This window comes from Bos taurus, chromosome 2 (assembly GCF_002263795.3).
Source record: "Bos taurus isolate L1 Dominette 01449 registration number 42190680 breed Hereford chromosome 2, ARS-UCD2.0, whole genome shotgun sequence".
NCBI classification, from domain to species: Eukaryota; Metazoa; Chordata; class Mammalia; order Artiodactyla; family Bovidae; genus Bos; species Bos taurus.
In genome coordinates, this window is record NC_037329.1 from 129,950,075 (window position 1) to 129,968,603 (window position 18,529).

General features: G+C 55.0%; 1 protein-coding gene across 3 annotated transcripts in view; it reads right to left on the reverse strand.

Annotated features, from left to right (window-relative positions):
- The window catches only part of EPHB2 (EPH receptor B2), a 219,829-nt gene that overhangs the window by 52,051 nt on the left and 149,249 nt on the right, over positions 1–18,529 (reverse strand). For all 3 annotated transcript variants that reach the window (XM_024975897.2, NM_001191498.2, XM_024975895.2), the window contains 2 exons: positions 4,180–4,335; positions 2,572–2,907 (listed from right to left, as the gene is read on the reverse strand). In XM_024975897.2, the coding sequence (XP_024831665.1) occupies positions 2,572–2,907; positions 4,180–4,335 (492 nt within the window). The remainder of the gene's footprint in view (positions 1–2,571; positions 2,908–4,179; positions 4,336–18,529) is intronic.

Below are 18,529 nucleotides of genomic sequence, written 5' to 3' on the forward strand. Positions count from 1 at the left end.
GGAATGACAAAACTGGGATTCAAACTCAGGTCCCCCTGCGACTAACCCAGGGCTTGTTACTGCTCCTGCCTTTCAATCCTGAGGGCTTCCCCAGCATCCTCCTCTCTGCCCTCATTTCCACTCTGCCCTGCCTCTATTCTCTGGGAATGTCCCACTCCAGACAGGAGGGGTCCACTCCAGCAGCCCTTGCTGCTAGCAAGCTGAGCCTTGTTAAGTAGGCAGGTTGACTCTTGGGGATCCTGAATGGTTGCAGGGGAGGCCTGCACACCTAGGGAAAGAACTCCAGGGACTCTGGGGAATTTCTAGCTTCTCCCAGTTGAAAAGAGTTCCCTTGTCTCCACCCTGCACTGGGAGCCTGGGCTTCCCTACCTCAAGGGCTTTGTCAAGCTGGAGAGACTCAGAACCAAGGCTTCATAATCTGCCATGTGTCTTTGCTGACAGCTGCTGGCATTGGAGGGGTTTCTCAGATTGCCCACCTTGAGTCAGCTCCATCCGGAACCCCATCCGAGGCGGGCTTAAATGCACCCACAAGCCTACAAGGGCTGCAGCATACGCTCATAAACGTGCCCTCTCGGCCCAGCAACACCACGAGCACTCACAAACAAGACCACGTGCCTTCTACGACACAAACACATGGATGGGCTGAGCCACCCTCAGGCATACGAACTCAAGCTCAGATGTGGCAGAAGCATGCATGCTCACACATGGACACTCATCAGACCCCCGCCATCCACCGTTCCTTGGAGGCGCCCTAGACGGTGCTGAGCCCTGGAGTCTGTTGCTGCTGCTGCTGCTAAGTCGCTTCAGTTGTGTCCGACTCTGTGCGACCCCATAGATGGCAGCCCACCAGGCTCCCCCGCCCCTGGGATTCTCCAGGCAAGAACACTGGAGTGGGTTGCCATTTCCTTCTCCAATGCATGAAAGTGAAAAGTGAAAAGGAAGTCACTCAGTCGTGTCTGACTCTTAGCGACCCCATGGACTACAGCCTACCAGGCTCCTCCATCCATGGGATTTTCCAGGCAAGAGTGCTGGAGTGGGGTGCCATTGCCTTCTCCGCTGGAGTCTGTTAGACCTAGTCAATTTCTGCCTCACATCCTGCCTAGCTTTGTGACTCAACTTTTCGGAGCACCATCTGTGAAATGGGGACACAGATGCCTCCTACTCCTGGAGGCCGGGGGGTGGGTGGCAGTGAGGTCACGTATGAAAACACCCCTCAACCAGGTGGAGCTGGCTGCTGCCTCTCCTTCCATGTGCTTGTGCATGCCCTTCCTCCTTCTCAAAATCCCATCTGTTTCCATCTCGCCCTTCAGAATTCTGTGAGTCTTTCAAACCGCAGGTCAAATTCTGCCCCCTCCTCGAAGGCTTCCTGGACCTCCATCTCTGGATGCCCAGCCCACTCCCTCTGGAGCCTGGTCTCCCTTTGCCCCACTTAGATGGGCCCCAGACCACACTCACAGAAGGGCCTTGCAAAGGCTGCTGAGTAAATTACTAAGGCGCACACTCAGAGGGCCAACCACGGTCTTCTAAAGGAACTGCAGGAACCATGAGACCCTGAAAAATCTCACGTGTCCCTTGGATGGGGATGAGACTGGGAAGTGTCTCCTGGACCTGGCCATGTGGAGATCCCAGGTGACCCTGAGGACAACGACCTTGGTGGAGAGGTGGGGCCGGAAGCTTGAGTGCCATGGAGTGAAGGGGGATGAGGGAAGGTGAGGGAAGGTGACGGGATGCATCCTTTGCATCTATTTTTTTGTTGTAAAGGAAACCAGGGCAGAAGATGGGGGTGGGCACATGGGGGTCACAGAGGGATCATTAAAGGTAAGCCTGGGGAGAAGAGTTTTGCTGGAATTAGACTGGAGGGGGCTGAAGGTTCAGAAAAAGCACCTGTGGAAACTGCTAGATGGCCACTGAAGTCTGTCTCCTCGCCTGCTGTTGTGATGGAGGGTTAAGTTAGGCTGGGAGAGATGATGTTTCCCGACCTCCTTTGCAGCTTGGGGAGGCCATGAGACCACATTCCTTCCAGTGGAACATGCACAGGAGTGGTAGGCGCCACTTCTGCCTACCTTGCTTAAAATATACTGCTGCCCTGGTCTTCTGTCTCTCCTGTTTGTACAGGTTAGAGAGCAGACAAACCCATGACTCAGCTTCGAACGGGCCGATGAGGAGCATGGAGGCTCGTGAGACAAGAGATAAGGAGGCCAGGTCCCTGAGTCTCCAGGTGGATCAGAGCTGCCCCGCTGACCTGGCCTGCTCACCCCTGGACTCTTACACGAAAGAGAAAGGTTCTTCTGTTGTTCTTGAAGCCACTGAACACCGGGCCCTTTTGTTATAGCAGCTTTACTTTCGGCTTCAAGAACACACGCTCAACAAATGCCAGCGATTATGATAAATGCCACTATAGCCGAGAGTTAACACTGACTCTCCCAGGTGGCTGGATCACACAAACAGCCTTGGAAAAGAGAAAAGCGCTCTGCAGATGTGAGGGAGTCTTTAACGACGGCTGGCAGGATACCTGTTTGGCACGGCATGGCACAGCGCCGCCCCGGGGAGCCTGCATCTGAAGCTGCTTACCTGCCTGGTTGGTGGTGATGTTCACGGAGGCAAACTGCGGTGAGAAGGGGCTCTGGTCCGTGACGCCGTTCACAGCCTGGATCTCGAAGGTGTACTGCGTGTGGGCCAGGAGGTCGCTGATGTAAATGCGAGGCTCGGTGAGGCCCAGCTGGCGGGGGGCGTACTGCACGTTGTCCCCGCATCGGGTGCAGGCGCCCCGGCCTGAGCCGCAGCTCTTGCAGATGATGTTGTAAACGAGGTCCTCGCGGCCTCCCGAGTCCCGGGGCGGGGTCCACTCGAGCATGAGTGAGGTCTCGTTGACGCTGGAGATCACGGCCTGGGGTGCGGAGGGGATCGCTGGGGACGGGGAGAGGTGTCTGTCAGTGGGGGTGGGGGTGCATTCCCCAAGAGACTGCTCTGTGCCCACTGCCCTGGCTCCAGCCTAGGCTTCCCCAAAGCTTTCCCCTAAATCCTTTCTCCTCTGCACCCAAGAGCCATGCTTCTAGCTTCTAATGCTCCATTCTACTGCACACATCTGCTCAAACCTTTCTCCCTGGACTCCACCCTCCTCGGTGTTCCTTACTAGGGACAGTCTTTTTGTGTTGGAATTATATCCACCCAATATCTATTTCCTGGAGAAGGAAATGGCAGCCCACTCCAATATTCTTGCCTGGAAAATCCCATAAACAGAGGAGCCTGGCAGGTTACAGTCCATGGGGTCGCAAAAGAGTCAGACACGACTGAGTGACCAAACAACAAATATCTATTTCTCCCTTTTTCCTTATAACAGGACCCACTTTTATTCAAGGTGGCTATATGTCCAACTAAAGACTCTATTTCATAGCTTCCTGGGATTAAGTGCTGGCCACTGATATACAGAAGTTGACACTTAGGACTTTTTCTTAAAAGGAGATGGCTATTGTAGGTCCCTTTATCCCTTCCCCTCTTTCCACGACTGAGAGTGTGTGTGATGGCTGGAGCTTCAGCAGCAATGTTGGGCCATGATGTGACCCCAAGGGTGGAAACCACATGCTGTGGCTGGAAGAGCACAAGAAAATGCTGGGTCTCGGGGAGCTTCATGGATTTACCACATTACCCAGGGGTTGCCTATTTTGGGTTTCCAAGAATAAATTCTTCGGGTTTAAGTTACAGGGGTCCGTTCTCTGCTTCTGGCAGCTGACTGCCTTTCCTGTCTTATACAGGGTTGTAACATGGCCCTCGCAGTCACCCTGTTCTTGGAGAACCTTGGCCTGTGATTCAGGCAACTGCGGCCAGAAAAGAACACCGGGAAGCCTTTTCTACCACAGACACCACCTGTGTTGGTTGTTCTTCTGCCAAGCTTTCCATTCTCTGTCCCTCTGTGAATCAAAACCTTGACTTCATCCTGCGTGTGACTTAGCAGAAGGGGGTAAGGAGCCAGATGCCAGCTCTGCGGTGTCTGCCTGTTGGCAGCACGACCACCCCAGGATGGTCCTTTCTAGCCAGTTTTCCATTTCCCCTCCCCCCAGGTACCTGGCTGCCCCTCAGTTAGGAGAGGTTACCGGGCTGGACAGCCACCCCACCCTCTGAGAGTTCCCGCAGGTGGACTCGGACTCGGCCGGGCGTCCCCCCCGGGGGCCCTGGACGTACTTGTGCAGGGCATGTCCACGGGGTCCAGGTCTGCTCTGTAGTAGCCGTTGCGGCAGACGCAGTTGGTGGCCCCTTCTGAAGTGGTCCGGCTGTTGATGGGGCAGTGGGTACAGGCCTCGTCCCCTTGGTTGGCCTTGAAGGTTCCAGATGGGCAACCTGGGGAGAAGAGAAGGAGAGTCACTGGGGGAACCAAACGAGAACTCAGGCCACAAACCACAGAAAGGCTGTGCAACGTCCCAGAGGGGCCACACAGTGGGGCGGATGGGGAGCCGCACCTCTGAAAGCTCTTGAGGATCTCCAGGCCCCAACATGGCAGTGCCAGCTGTGCCCAGAAGGTTCCCCTGAAGCTGAAGTTTGTCTCTGAAGCTGTCTATGAGTTCAGCTGGGGCCCCTAGCAACCATCCCTTCCTACTGCAGGTGGGCTGCCCCACAGCTTCTAGGACCAGTCCTGACTTAGTCTGAAGACTGTGAACGAAGCCTAGGGCAGTGCCCATGGTCCAGGCTTGTTGACTAATGGCTGGCTGGGCTCTGATTCTTGTACCTAGATTCCTGGGTTCTAGATGGTTGTGAGGATAAGATTGCAGTAGAAAAATCCTAGCCCAGCACAGGGCATGCAGAGAGGTGATGTGGGAGAACAGGAAAGAGGGCTGGCTTGGGAAACTAACTCAGGCTGAGTCTGAGTTCCGGTGTGGGCCTTTTTCTAGCTGTGTGGCCCAGCAAATAGTTTAACCATTCTGAGACTTGTTTTCTTTTTTAGTAAAATTATGAAATATGTATGCATGCTTGCTGCTGCTGCTAAGTCACTTCAGTCGTGTCCGACTCTGTGCGACCCCATAGATGGCAGCCCACAAGGCTCCCCCGTCCCTGGGATTCTCCAGGCAAGAACACTGGAGTGGGTTGCCATTTCCTTCTCCAAGTCATACCCAACTCTTTGTGACCCAATGGGCTGCAGCCCGTCAGGCCTATGAGATTTTCCTAGCAAGAATACTGGAGTGGTTTGCATTTCCTTCTCCAGGGGATCTTTCCAACCCAGGAATTGAACCCACGACTCCTGAATCTCCTGCAATGTACGTGGATTCTTTACCACTGAGCCACTGAGGAAGAAAAATTATGCCAAGGCCCATTTCTGAAGGCCACTGTGAGCGTTTGGCATAAATATGCGAGGCACATGGCCTGAGGCCTTGCACAGTATAGATGTCCAATGAATAGTAGCTGTTACAGCAGGTGTTTGATCCATTGAATAAAGAGGACACGCAGTACCAGAGACAGCCTGAAGAGGGCAGTGTTTGCACTTGGTGGGCATTCAACAAGCTGGATTTTCCATTGGGCTTTGGTATTCTTCCCTGCTCTGGGGGCATGATTAGGATCTGGATTCAGGGCCTAATGCTCAGAGCTTAGATTCTTCAAGAGGTGTCCACTCTTGTGTGTTCCTATGTGCGAACTCATCCCCCCACCCTCCTCCTGGCCCTGGACTGGAAATCAGGAGGTCTGGGGTCTAGGTCCTGCCCATTTCTTGGCTTCACTTCCTTCTGCATTCTGGGGTTCATAATCTCAGCTCTCCTATGGTGCCTCAGGTCGGGGGGGTAAGTGAGTGGTGGACCAGGAAGAGCTTTGCAAGGGGCAAGCTCTTCCTGGGGATGAAATGTGGCTGAACTGCCCACAGGCCAGGGGCTCTCACCTGGATTGCATTCCATGCCCATGTGCTGTGTGACCTTTCGCAAGTAACTCTCCCTCTCTGAGCATTAATTTCCTCATATGTTATAAATGGCTCACATAGATTTCCCTGAATCACTTTTTCCAGTCCAGTTTAAGTCTTAGCAATTGCCTTACTCCCAAACCCCTCAGAGATACTGCTCTCCTTAGTCTTACATCAGGGGTCCCCTAACCTCCATGCCATGGGCTGGGACCAGTCTGTGGCCTGTTAGGAAGTAGGCCGCACAGCAGGAGGCGAGCAGCGGGTGAGGGAGCAAAGCTTTGTATGTACAGCGGCTCCCCTTTGCTTGCATTACCACATGGGATTGCAAATGACTGGCTTTAAAAGTATGTTTGAGACAATTTCCACTCTCCACACATTCTGGATTGAAGTCAAGGTGGAATATCCTGAGATGGCCAAAAAAGCACTGACAAGCCTGCTTCCGTTTCCAACATCCTATCTATGTGAAGCAGGATTTTCTGCAGTGACCGCAACCAAACAAGACGATGCCCTAGACTGGACATCAGCAACACACTGAGGGTGTCACTGTCTCCCATCACCCCAGATGGAACCATCTAGTTGCAGGGAAAAAAGCTCAGGGCTCCCACTGATTCTGCATTACGGTGAGTTGTATAATTATTTCAGGGGCTTCCCTGGTGGTTCAGCAGTAAAGAATCTGCCTGCAATGCAGGAGATGAGGGTTCAATCCCTGGGTCAGGAAGATCCCCTGGAGGAGGGCATGGCAATCCACTCCAACATTCTTGCCTGGGAAATCCCATGGACAGGGGAGCCTGGCTTGCTACAGTCCATGGGGTCCAAGAGTCAAACACACACACATAATTATTTCATTATATATCAAAATGTATATGATAGAAATAAAGTGCACAATAAATGTAATGAAATTGAATCACCCCAAAACCATCACCCCCTCCTTCGGTCTGTGGAAAATTTGTCCTCCACAAAACTGGTCCCTGGTGCCAAAAACGTTGGGGATCACCACCTTATTCGACTTGAGTTTAGGGTGCTTTACTCCTCTGTCATAATTACTCATCAAGGGGAATCTCTTGGACTTGTTCTTGGCTCCCCCGGGACTGCAGCCACGTCTGATCCACGGCTCCTTCTCCTGTGCCTAGCACAGAGCCTGGCGCTGAGCAGCTGCTCCATAAACTCCCTGAAGCTGTCTGCTGAAGCGGAAAGGGCCTGGGCTTTGGGGATCATATAGGCTGAAAGGCAGGGAGGAACGGTGCTTACCGCGCAGGCTGCCGAGTGAACCCCGGCTCCGCCTGTGCCCGCCACCTGGCCTGGAGCCAGTTGCTTGTCTCCTTGTCTGTAAAATGGGGGCAATAGCATCTACCTCCTGCAGTTGTTGTGAGGATTACATGGGTCAGTTCAGGCAAAACTGCCTAACCAGTTCCTGGTATTAGTAAGCTGTGTCTGGTTCAAGTACCAACCTGCTGGGTGACCTCAGAGAGGTGGTTCAACCTCTCTGAGCTAGTTTTCTCCTTGGTAAGAGAGCGTCTACCTTGGAAAGTAGCCATGAAGGATTGCATGTGATGAACAGTGCCTGGCCCAGGGTCAGAGAGGCATTGCAGTTCCAATCTCAGGGAAGTCTCCGTGATGAAGCAAAGGGCGCTTCCCCTGGGGGTGCTGAAACACAGCACCCTCCCTATGCCTGGGGCCCTACTTTGCCTGCCTTTTGTGGGGGAGCTTCCAGAAGGTGGCATCCCCCCTAATCCTGAAGCCCTGGCTGGTGCCACCCTGACCAGGCCCTGCCAGGATCTCAGAGAAGAACCAGGTTCAGCCCAGTCCTTAAGGAGCTGCCAGACAAGGGAGAGACAGTACCTCGAAGCAACCAACCAGGCCACAGCGACACCAGCGAGGAAGGTGGCAGGAAGTGCCTCATCCATCATACAGAGGGGAAATCCAGGGCTCCGGAGCGTAAATATGAAACGCACAGCATTTATTGAGTACTTATTCAGTGCTGGCCCTGTTCAAAGGACTTAACCCATAGGAACTCATCCAAACCTCACCCAGCCCTACGTCAGAGATAGTATTTCCCGATGAGGGAAAGAAAGCATAGAGGTGAAGTAGTTTTCCGAGGCTTACGGGGGGCAGTGCTGGGATCTGATCTCGGGTGGTCTGCCTGCAGAGGTCACATCCCTAACCGCCACACTGTCCTGCCTGTAAGAGACTCGCACTGCACCAGTAGTCTACGCGTGCTGGGCAGGGGCTGGCAGCTTCTGCTCTGGGGGCCTGTCCAGGGCTCACTGCACTTTGCTGCGCTGGTCCTAGAGCTCCTGTCCACCCTCCCTCTCAGGCACCAACCTTCCCCTGCTGGGTGGATGAAGGGACAGCCTTGCCATCTTGGCCTCTCAGTACCGTCCCATCCAGACACGCGGGCTGCAGCCCTGGTTCTATCTGCTCTGCAGTAGAATGGGGACACGGGGATCCTGTGAGGGCCACCTGATAGAGGCCAAAGGTTTGGGTCCCAAGACTGGGATCCTCCTGGCTCCCTCCCAGGCAAGAGCCCGCCCAGCTTTAGCACACCTCTCCCATCTGCTGGTGGTTCTGTGGGCCTGGCCAGTGGGTGGCTGCCCACTCTCTGCTCCAGGCTGTGCCAGCCCCTCCATCTGGACCACCTTCCTGGCTGGCCTCCCCGCATCGCCATGTCCCAGGCCCCCTCTCTGACTCCCCAGTCTGCCTCCATCAGAAGGCTTACTGCCTGGCCACCCCTCAGCCCTCCTATGGAACATTCTCTACTTTCTGTATCTTTGGGCTTCATGAAAACCGCCCTTTGGTCTTGAGAAATGGCATTGCTCTCCACCTGGTCACCAGGAGCCCTGGGGGCCTCCTCCTCTCCCCCACCCCCTGCAGCCAATCAATGACTAGGTCTTTCCTCCTCAGCAGGGCCTGGCTCTGGCTCCCCTCAGCTGCCCCCACCCCTGCGGGGATCCGGAAAGCCCTCCTGCCCACTCCTTAGCCTCTCATGGCCATCTGGCCTCCTCCAGCCCACCCTCCAGAGCCAGCTCTCCAAAGCCGACTTTTTTTGCGTCCTTGGAAAATCCACAATGGCATGGCATAGACAATGGAATATTATTCAGCCAGAAAAAGGAATAAAGTATTGATACACGCTACAACATGGATGAACCTGGAAAGCATCGTGCTTGGTGAAAGAAGCCAGATACAAAGGCCACCAGTGCATGCTTCCATTTGTATGAAAATGGGTAGACAGGGCGCATCTAGAGAGACAGAGAGTAGCTGAGGGGTTGCCAGGGGCTGGGGAGAGCAGCAAATGGAGAGTGACTGCTAATGGCTATGGGGCTTCTTTCTGAGGTGATGAGCATGTTCTAAAGCCGACTGTGGTGAGGGTTACACAATTCTGCGAAAATATTAAAAAGAAAAAAGTCACTAACTCATACAATTTAAAGAGGTGAATTTTATGGTGATGTGAATAGGATCAAAATAAAATTCCTATGTAAGAAAAATCCATGATCGCTCCCTAAACTCCTCAGGGTGCCCGGGACCCCAGGGCTGGCACCTGCCCCCTCTCAGCACCCACCGGCCCAAGCCTGATGCTCCACGGTCAACCACGTGTGGCACCCCCCTCCCCCAGCCCGCCCCCATGTCTTGCCCCCTCCTGCCCTCATTACCTGGAACGCCCTCCCTTTGTCATCAGGCAAACTCTTACACCCCTTTAGGACAGCACACGTATCCCCCTTCCGGGATGTCTTCCCCAAGCCCCCCAAAAAGGGTTGAGGGGCCTATCTGAATTACTTACACATCTGTAAGTCCGCTGCAAACTCTCAGTGTGATGTTGGGCGCCTAGCGAGTGATGGATAGAGGGAGTGAGGGCCTGAGAGTATCTGCCCAGCTACTGTGCTTGACACTGGAGTCAACAGGTCCACAGAGGGGCAGACAGCACGTGGCTCTCTAGCAGCAGAGGCAGAGTCTGATCCCAGGTGTACTGTGTGATGGGGGTGTGGGGGGTTCTTAGCCCCCTACCAGCCACCTGTTCTCATACAGAGAAGGGGTTGGAGGCAGCCCCCAGTCCATGGTGCCCAGGGGCCCAGGGCCCACGCTGCTCCTAGCATCTCAGCTGGAAAGGCACCCTCCTGCCAACACCTGAGTCTCGGGTACAGAAGTGGGAAGAAAACAGAGACAGCTGAGGTCACAAGCGTGGGCGGCTGCACCCCGGACAGGTGTGGGTTCAGACAGGCCTCCTGCCCTCTCTGAGACTCGGTCTCCTCCCTGGAAAGGGAACTGACGCCTGTTTAGATGCAGCAAGAAGCCTCTGAATGTGTCTCTTGCTCCACCTCAGCCTCCCTGCCAATCATCCACAGTAGCTGGAGTGATCTCATGAGAAGGAATCAGAGCTCAAACTCACCAGGGGCGCCCCACGTGCTTAGAATGAATGTACGCACCTAGGCTGGAAGGGCGGGTCTGGGGCCTTCCTGCCCCTTCCTGATACTCTCCCCTTCGTCTCTATTTCCTTCACTGACCCCCATCACAATTTGCAATCATATTAGCAAATAGCTTATCAACTTGTGTGCCGTCTGTCCTTTGCCTGCATTTGGAAGTACCCGAAGAGGAAAAGAACCCGGTTGGTCTGGTGCTCCTTGGTTGCCTAGCAACTGGCAGAGTGGTGGGAACATAGTAGGTGCTCAACATACATTTCTTGAGGGAACAGATATGCCCCTTACAAGGTGTTGTGAGAATCACATGAGAAAGTGGGAGAGAAAAGACTTAGTAAATTCCAGGATGGGTACCCCGGTTATCGCGTCAATTTCACCAGAACTGCCTCAAGGCTCAGATCTCTCTCCACATCTCACTTTTCCCCATGGGTCCTCCCATGGGCCTGTCCACCAGGGAGACCAAGTCATCCCTGGTTTTCAGACCGGAAGTTTTGCATCCCAGAAATAGCCGCCGTCCCAGACAAGCCCTCCTGGATGCTTCCCAGCCCCATCTGTCTGTCACTTCTCTCTTTTGTTTGCTGTGCTCTGGATGCCCCGGGTGTGCACGCACTGGGCCCTGTACCTGCATGCCCTCCTGCCCCATCCTCCTATCCCGCTGGATCGGTGCGTCTGACATGTGTTCCTCCGGGAGGCCTGCCTTCCACTGTCTACAGCAGATGACTCAGACTCCACCGCAGCAGATCAGGTACAGGTTACACAGTGGTGTGCCGGTGAACAGCTATTTGGTGGTGGTGGAGGGAAGCCCTGATTTGTTGTGTTTGCCAACTGCTATGGTGAAAATGCCCCCATCGGGGCAAATTTCAAGCTACCAATCTGAGACAACTAAACACCGAGTTAGGAAGAAATGCCCCCAGTCAGCTCTCGTGAGCCAAGCCAGGAAAACCAGCCCATCCAACCTGTATGTCACCACCCACCGGCTGGTGAGCCCTGGTTCAGGTAGGGGCTGGGGCTCTAATCTCTACCTCTTGAGCACTTAATACAGGGTACGGTACATAGAAGGTGCTCAGTTAATTCAGTTTGCCAAATGAAGGCAGGTCTGTCTGTCTAACTGGACTGCTTAGGGGCTGTGGTTTTGATAGGTTAACACACATAAGGTGCTTAGGACATACAGCAAGTGCTATATAAACCTTAGCTGTTATTACTCATTCAGCATGTAGGGACAATAATAATCACCCTTTATTATGTGCTTTTGGGGTGACAAGTCCGGTGCAAGTGATTTACATGGGTTCTCTCACTGAATCCACGTAACCATTCATTGAAGTAGGTTATCATTATCACCCCCATTTTACAGATGATGAAACTGAGGCTTGGAGAGGGTAAGTGAACGTCACAAGGTCACACAGCTACTCAGTGGCAGAACTGAGGTTTGACTCTAGGTCTTTGTGGTTCCAGGTACTACCAGATACAGGAATTATCAAGTGGCGGAGTGTCAGGGCCGGAGACCATTTTTCAGGCCAACAGAGGGGACAGGTCTTGCTGGGGTCACTCAGCAAGGTAGAAAGGCATAGCCTGGGCCCCAAACCCAGGACCTGGAGCCAAAGTGGGCAGCCAGCACCTGCCTTCTGCAGACGCCCAGAGCCCTCAGCCAGGCAACCCGAGGCGGGGATGGCAGTCAGCCGGGAGGAGGAGAGAGGATTACGGGGAAACAGATTTTCTCCCCGCCTGCCCCCTGGGCTCCGGGGATAGGTGATAATTGACCGAGTGAGCCCTGAGTCAGGCTGAGGCAGGGCTCCATCTGGGCCTGGCACAGTGGGGCTGCTAATTGGCACAGAGTGATCCTCGAAGCCTCCCTGGCTGGCCCGTCGCTCGGCTCCCCCTTCTCCACCCAGAGACTCCGTATTAATCCCCGATCGACTCATGGGCAGGGGACTCAAATGCTGTCAGGTCCTGTGTGCCAGGCCTCAGGGGAAGCCGTGTCTCTATCTTTCCGGGGGTGTCCTGCAGACCAGGAGGCTCTGTGTTCTGAGTAGAGGCAGGCTTACCACAGTCTAACTCCCACTCCTAAGAAATGGATGGAATTGAACCAGGGCCTCAACCATGGAGCTGGCTGCTGGGGTGGAATCCCAGGCCTGCCTCTGGCTAACAGTGTAATTGTGGGTAAGTTCCCTAACTCTCTGTGCCTCAGTTTCCATGTTTATCTAATGCGGGGCTGGAATGGTGACACCGTCTTATATTTGCCGGGCAGATGACATGAGCTAAGGAAAAGAAGGCACTTGCCATAGCGCCTGCCTGGTTCCTATGAAGGGCTATACAAGCGTTTACTTTTATTATATACGTTCATTCTTGGCCTGCCACTTGCTATGTGATAAGACCTGGGGATACAGAGACAAAGAAGATGAAGTCTCTGCACTCAGGAGTGTGGGTCCAGTTGGGGAGATGGTGTGTTATGAATTTATTCAATAGGCACTTATTAAGCCCTTGTTATTTCATGGCTGGTGACTGCAGCTTGCTCCTTGGAAGAAAAGCTATGACCAACCTAGACAGCATGTTAAAAAGCAGAGACATTATTTTGCGACAAACGTCCATCTAGTCAAAGCTATGGTTTTTCCAGTAGTCATGTATGGCTGTGAGAGTTGGACTATAAAGAAAGCTGAGCGCTGAAGAATTGATGCTTTTGCACTGTGGTGTTGGAGAAGACTCTTGAGAGTCCTTTGGACTACAAGGAGATCCAACCAGTCCATTCTAAAGGAGATCAGTCCTGGGTATTCATTGGAAGGACTGATGCTGAAGCTGAAACTCCAACACTTTGGCCACCTGATGCGAAGAGTTGACTCATTAGAAAAGACCCTGATGCTGGGAAAGATTCAGGGCAGGAGCAGAAGGGGACAACAGAGGATGAGATGGTTGGATGGCATCACCAGCTCGATGAACATGAGTTTGAGCAAGCTCTGGGAGTTGGTGATGGATAGGGAGGCCTGGTGTGCTGCAGCCCATGGGCTCACAAAGAGTTGGACACGACTGAGCAACTGAACTGAACTGAAGCCCTTGTTTTGTACCAGGCACTGGGTCATGGAGACAAAAGGCCCAAGTCCTGCCTATGAGAGGCCACAACTGAGCAGAAGGCTGGCACATCTTCCTTTAACCAGGGCTAACTGCTGGCTGCTGTGGGCAGAGGGGCCCGGGAGTGGTGCTGGGCTCAGTAGTGCCTGGTTTGAAGGGCAGCTGGCCTACCTTCCTGCCTTGAGATCTCCAGGAAGTTCTGGGTTTGGGTAGTGGAAGGGAGTTTGGACCGAGAAAAGAGTCCCAGGCACAGAGGAGGGAGGGAGGGAGGGAGGCCAGGCCTCAGCTATGCTCCGGGCCCGTTGCTCTGTGAACCCAGGCCACTTCTGGCCTGCTTCAGTGTGGTTGGGACCATCGCTGTGGCCTCTTCCAGCCACGGGACTCTGGCTGTGGACACACTCAGGCACCCGACCCTGGGCTTACACTCTCCCTGAACTGTGAAAGAACTGATTTGTGTATTTTCAGGGGCTTATGCTGAGCGTATGTTGGGGCTGAGCTGGCGGTGTTCTTGTGGCTGAGTGGGTGGGGTTCTGGGGTCTCTCTCATGCAATGTGGCTTTAGCATTTTGCACGCTTTCCGTTTTGGCTGCTGAAGTTCAGCCAGTGGAGCCAGTGCCCCTGCACTGGGCTGGGCGGGGCGCTGATCCTCTGTGCCAGGGGCAAAGTCACATGGGACGGCAGGCAAGCTCCCAGGCTGGAAGGAGGAGCTTCCGATCTCTGTGTGTCTACAGGCACCACCTGGTGCTGGGCCAGGGGCTTCCGGAGCCTCTAACCTCATCCATCCTCATGGTGGCCCTGTGCGGCAGGAGGTGTTATCCCCATTTTAGAGATTAGGAAGCTGAGGCTCACAGGAAGGAAGTGTCTGTCCCAAAGTCACTCAGAGACATAGCAGCAGAGTCTGTACCCCCGGAGTCCACACTCTCACATGGCGTCCAAGACCCTCAGTGCTCCAATCTGATGAAGGGGGCCCCTTCTGGCCCTTCTAGCTCTTCCCCTCTCAAGGGTGGCAGGGCGGGGGGGAGGGCCCTGCCCTTCCAGGTTAAATCCAAGAAATGACTCAGGGTCAACCCCCTGCTGCGGTGGTTCCTACTGGGACCACCCAGGGGATGTCAGTCATCCCGCAACACCCCCGCCCCCCGCACCCCCATATGCCCAGGCTCCCCCTGCTTGCCCCTGCTGGGACCCTGGCTCTCTGGATCTCTGCCAACAGCTGGCAGGACTACAGAAGTCAGAAGGCAGCGGCGGGAGTTGTGTTAACAGCTTCCTCTCTGCCTGAGGGGGGAACCCAGGGTCTCCCCAGGCTAGCCTCCCACACAGCCATGTGCAGCGTCCTCTCCCAGCTTGAGACCCATCCGGGGCTCCCTTGTGCCTGTGGCAAGTGGTGCCCGCTTCAGCCTCCCCTGCACGGTCTATGCCGCCATCTTCAGCTCCCACGGCCTCCCAGCGGCGCCCTGGGCTCCACGCACAGGAGGCCGCTCCCCAGCGGGTGTGCTCGGGGTCACCTCTGCCTGATACATGGGTCCCAGCTCCAGCCTGGCTTAATTCCTCTTCATCCTTCACGTCTCGACTCCAGTTCTTTGTGGGTTCTTCTCCTGGAGTGCCACCCCCCACCAGGGCTGCGTTTGGGGCCTCTCTTCTGTGTTCCTGAACCACCAATCCCTCGCTATGGTCCCTGCACGATTACACGGGTGTGACCGTCTGCCTCCCTCCCAAGGCCTCAAGCCCAGTGGTGGCAGGAACTCACAGTGACCAGCAGCTCTCAGCCCCACGGTCTGGCTGAGAGGTGATGAACAGGTCTCAGCAAGTATTTGTTGATTGACCGACTGATGGAGGCTTAGAAAGGTGGAATCTTGCGCTTAAGGTCACTCAGCTTGTGCGTGGACTGGAGGTTTGGTTCTAAGGCCTCTGGGTCATGGTGGCCCCAGGGCTCATCTGGGGCCTGGGCAGTGGGCTCTCAAAGCACCCTACCTTTCTCCTTCTTGGCATTTGGGTGACATCCGTCTCTCTGCCTCCCCCAGGCTGTGGGCTCCCCCACGCCTTCCCTGTTCAGGGCCAGCCCTCCGTAACACCTCCCTGAATGACAGGCCCCAAGCGGGGGAAGGGGCGAGCTCACAGCCTCCTGGAGAAGGCAGACCCTGAACCCCGTGGCCGCAGAGGTGGATGAGAGCGTTTCAGTGCCAGCTCTCTGGCCCTGGGATCCTCTGTCAGGGGCCCCCAGCCCGGCTCTGGCCTGCCTCCTTTCATGCCATCCCCACGGTGGGGGCCCAAGAGCTCCCGCCCGCCCAGCAGGGAGCCCCATTCCTCCAATTTCCTCCCAATTAATCAAGCTCTGAACTTTTTAATTATCTGCCTGCAGGGTGACTCCCCACTCTGGTGAAGCAATTAAGGACATTTCCAAGTGTTGTGTGGCTGCCGGCAGGCAGCTTTGACCAGACCCTCATGGAGGAGGTGAGCAGAGGGAGGGGCTGGGGGAGGGAGGGGTGGATAGGAAACCCCTGGGGTCATGGGCTACTGGGAGGCTGTCCTGGGGTCCTGACCAGGGCTATTCCAGGGGTCTGCGGCTACATTATCCTGGAGTGTCACCCCCTACCACCGACACATTCATGCAATGGTCCTTTCTCTTCAGCTAGAATCTGGCTTCACAGATTCCCGACAGTTACCACGTGCCAGGCGCTGGGTTAAGGCGCTTGACAATTTTACTGTATCCCCACATTGACCCTGAGAGTAGGAAGTGTAATGATCAGAGGACGCAGAAGCTTAGACAACTCCAGAGATGCAGCCGGGATTTGAAGCCAGTTCTGAGTCCACAGCCGTCTCTTACAGAACAGCAAGCATGGCCTGTCAAAGCGCCCCAGAACAAGGCTGGCGGCAGGAGGTGCCAGCCAGCTTGAGAGCCGCTGAAGAACACGGGCTTTCCCTGGGCAGGGCGGCTGTGGGGAGGGGGCCCTGCAGGCAGAGTGGACAGGCTGTGCCAGGGCACAGAGGCCTGAGGCCACGGGGTGTGTGCATGCACGCGTGCAGCTACGCATAGGTCAGGGTCGCTGAGGCATGGAGTTCGAGTCTGGGAGGGTGGGAGGTAAGGCTGGAGAGGTGGCTGGGGTCTGGGTCACCGGAAGTCAGGAGGATCTTCAGCATCTTCTGTCCAAGCTCTTCGTTTTACGACTACAGAATACATGACCCAGACAGGCACAGTGACGTGCCTGAGCTCACATAGCAAGTTAGTGGCTGATGGAGCTGGGGAGGCAGCCAGGAGTCCTGATGCCCGGAATGGAAGGGATGAGAGAGGGGCAAAGGAGCTGCAGCTGTAGGCTCACGGTGGCTGCCTCCAGACCGGTCTCCTGGCCTTTGCCCTTGCCTCCTGCCCCCACCTCCCTACTTTCCGCTGGCTGCACGCGGCCCTCAACACGCCAGCCAGAGGGATCCTGCTGAATGGGAATCTGTGATGTGTCGCTTCTCTGCTCCAACTACTGCCTCACTTGGAATGAAAACCAATAGTCTACGAAGCCCCCTTTACCTCTCTGGTTACATTTGCCCCCTGGTATTTTATTTTTCTTGGTGCATTTGTGTCCTCTTTTACTTCTCTGAACACACTTCCGACAACCTTCCCTCTCGTCCACCCTGCTCCAGCCACACTAGTTTCCTGGCTGACCTGGAGTCTGTTGGGTTTCTTCTAGCCTCAGGGCCTTTGCATGCGCTGTCTCCCTTGCCTGGCTCAAGCCCTCGTTCAGCTACTCCTTCACTCCGCCCCTGAGCCTCACATCCCTCATCTATAATTGAGGTTAATGTTGTACTCCCTGCCTTCCTCCCCAGGCTAACATGGGATCCTGATGAGAAAATGGGGAACAAATAGAGCTCTCCAAAAGGCCCCCCTCCATCTCAAGGCTACCACTGCAACAGGGCTTGTAAAGATCTTCACTGGGTCCTTGAGAAAACAGTGCCTCTGACGAGCCGTGGGCTCCAGGCTCCCCCAGAGCTGAAGCTGGAGCAACACGGTGGAGCTCCCTAACCTGTAAGCCTCAGGACTCACAGATGCTGGAGAAGCGAGTGTTAAATAATAATCACGATGTGCCCCGGGGGGAAGCCGGATGTGTGGGGAGAGCTTGACACATCTGGCAGGGCAGGCCCGAGTCCCCCGGCACATCTGGCTGCTGTATTGACAGGTGGTGTGGCGGGTCACTGAGGAAGGGCCTGTCAGGTCCGGTCTGCGTATCACGAGGTGGGTGAGGGCCGGATGGAGCTGGGAGCATCTCCCAAGGGTCCGAGGGCCATCGCCCCCTGAGGGTCGCCGCTTCAGACCCCACTTCAGGCCATCCACTGGACTTTACAGTGTGCTCTGAGAGGCTGAATTAGGACCCAGAACCTGGGCCACCAGATTCCAAAATCCCTACCTCATCTTGTCTGCGCCAGCCGCCCCTGCTGGGGCTTGGGGAGCCTGGGAAAGCCCCCTCTCCTCTCCAGCTGGGCGGTGGGTGTTTTCGGGGTCACCTCATGGAGCACTTCCCCTTTTATGGGATCCAGAAACGTGGTCATCAGCTCCACCTGAGACAGCCCCCTTGGGCTCCTCCCCTCCTCCCACCTGCCCCAAGAAAGCCATGGTCATTAATAAAGGACACAATTAGCTGTCAGCACAGAACATGTCTGGAATTTTTTTACCTGCTCTGTGAGTTCGGTTAAGGCAACAAAGCCCCAGACCCCCACCCCCACCCCCGCCCCGGGGAAGCAGCTGCCATACACCTTTCAGGGGCCCCCCTTGCCCGGGCCCAGGGCAGGAGGGGGCCTATGACTTCTGCAGTGTGGGTTCCGCAGGTCTGGGCCTGCGCAGGGAGGTGTTTTCCAGGCCAGTGGAGAAAGTGACAGAGTAAGAGAGATTTCCTGGCAGAAGTTGTTTTTTTCAACCCAACAGGCAATACAATTCAATACAATTTCCTCCTCCTTCCTGTGCGGACTTAAGGGTCTTTTAGAGCTCGAAGGACTTGAGAGAAAGGAATTAGTTCAGCCTCTCATTTTATACCTCATTTTACAGGTGGGGAAACCGAGGCCCCGGGAGGGGAAGTGACCTTGTTCGTGGAAGAAACATCTATGTGCTGCTCTTTTGGGTTCTGTACGGATCCCTGAGGTCTTTGACCACAATCAGAACTTGCAGTCAGCATCTTTGAAGTCCGCAATGGTCGCTGTCCAGGCTCTGC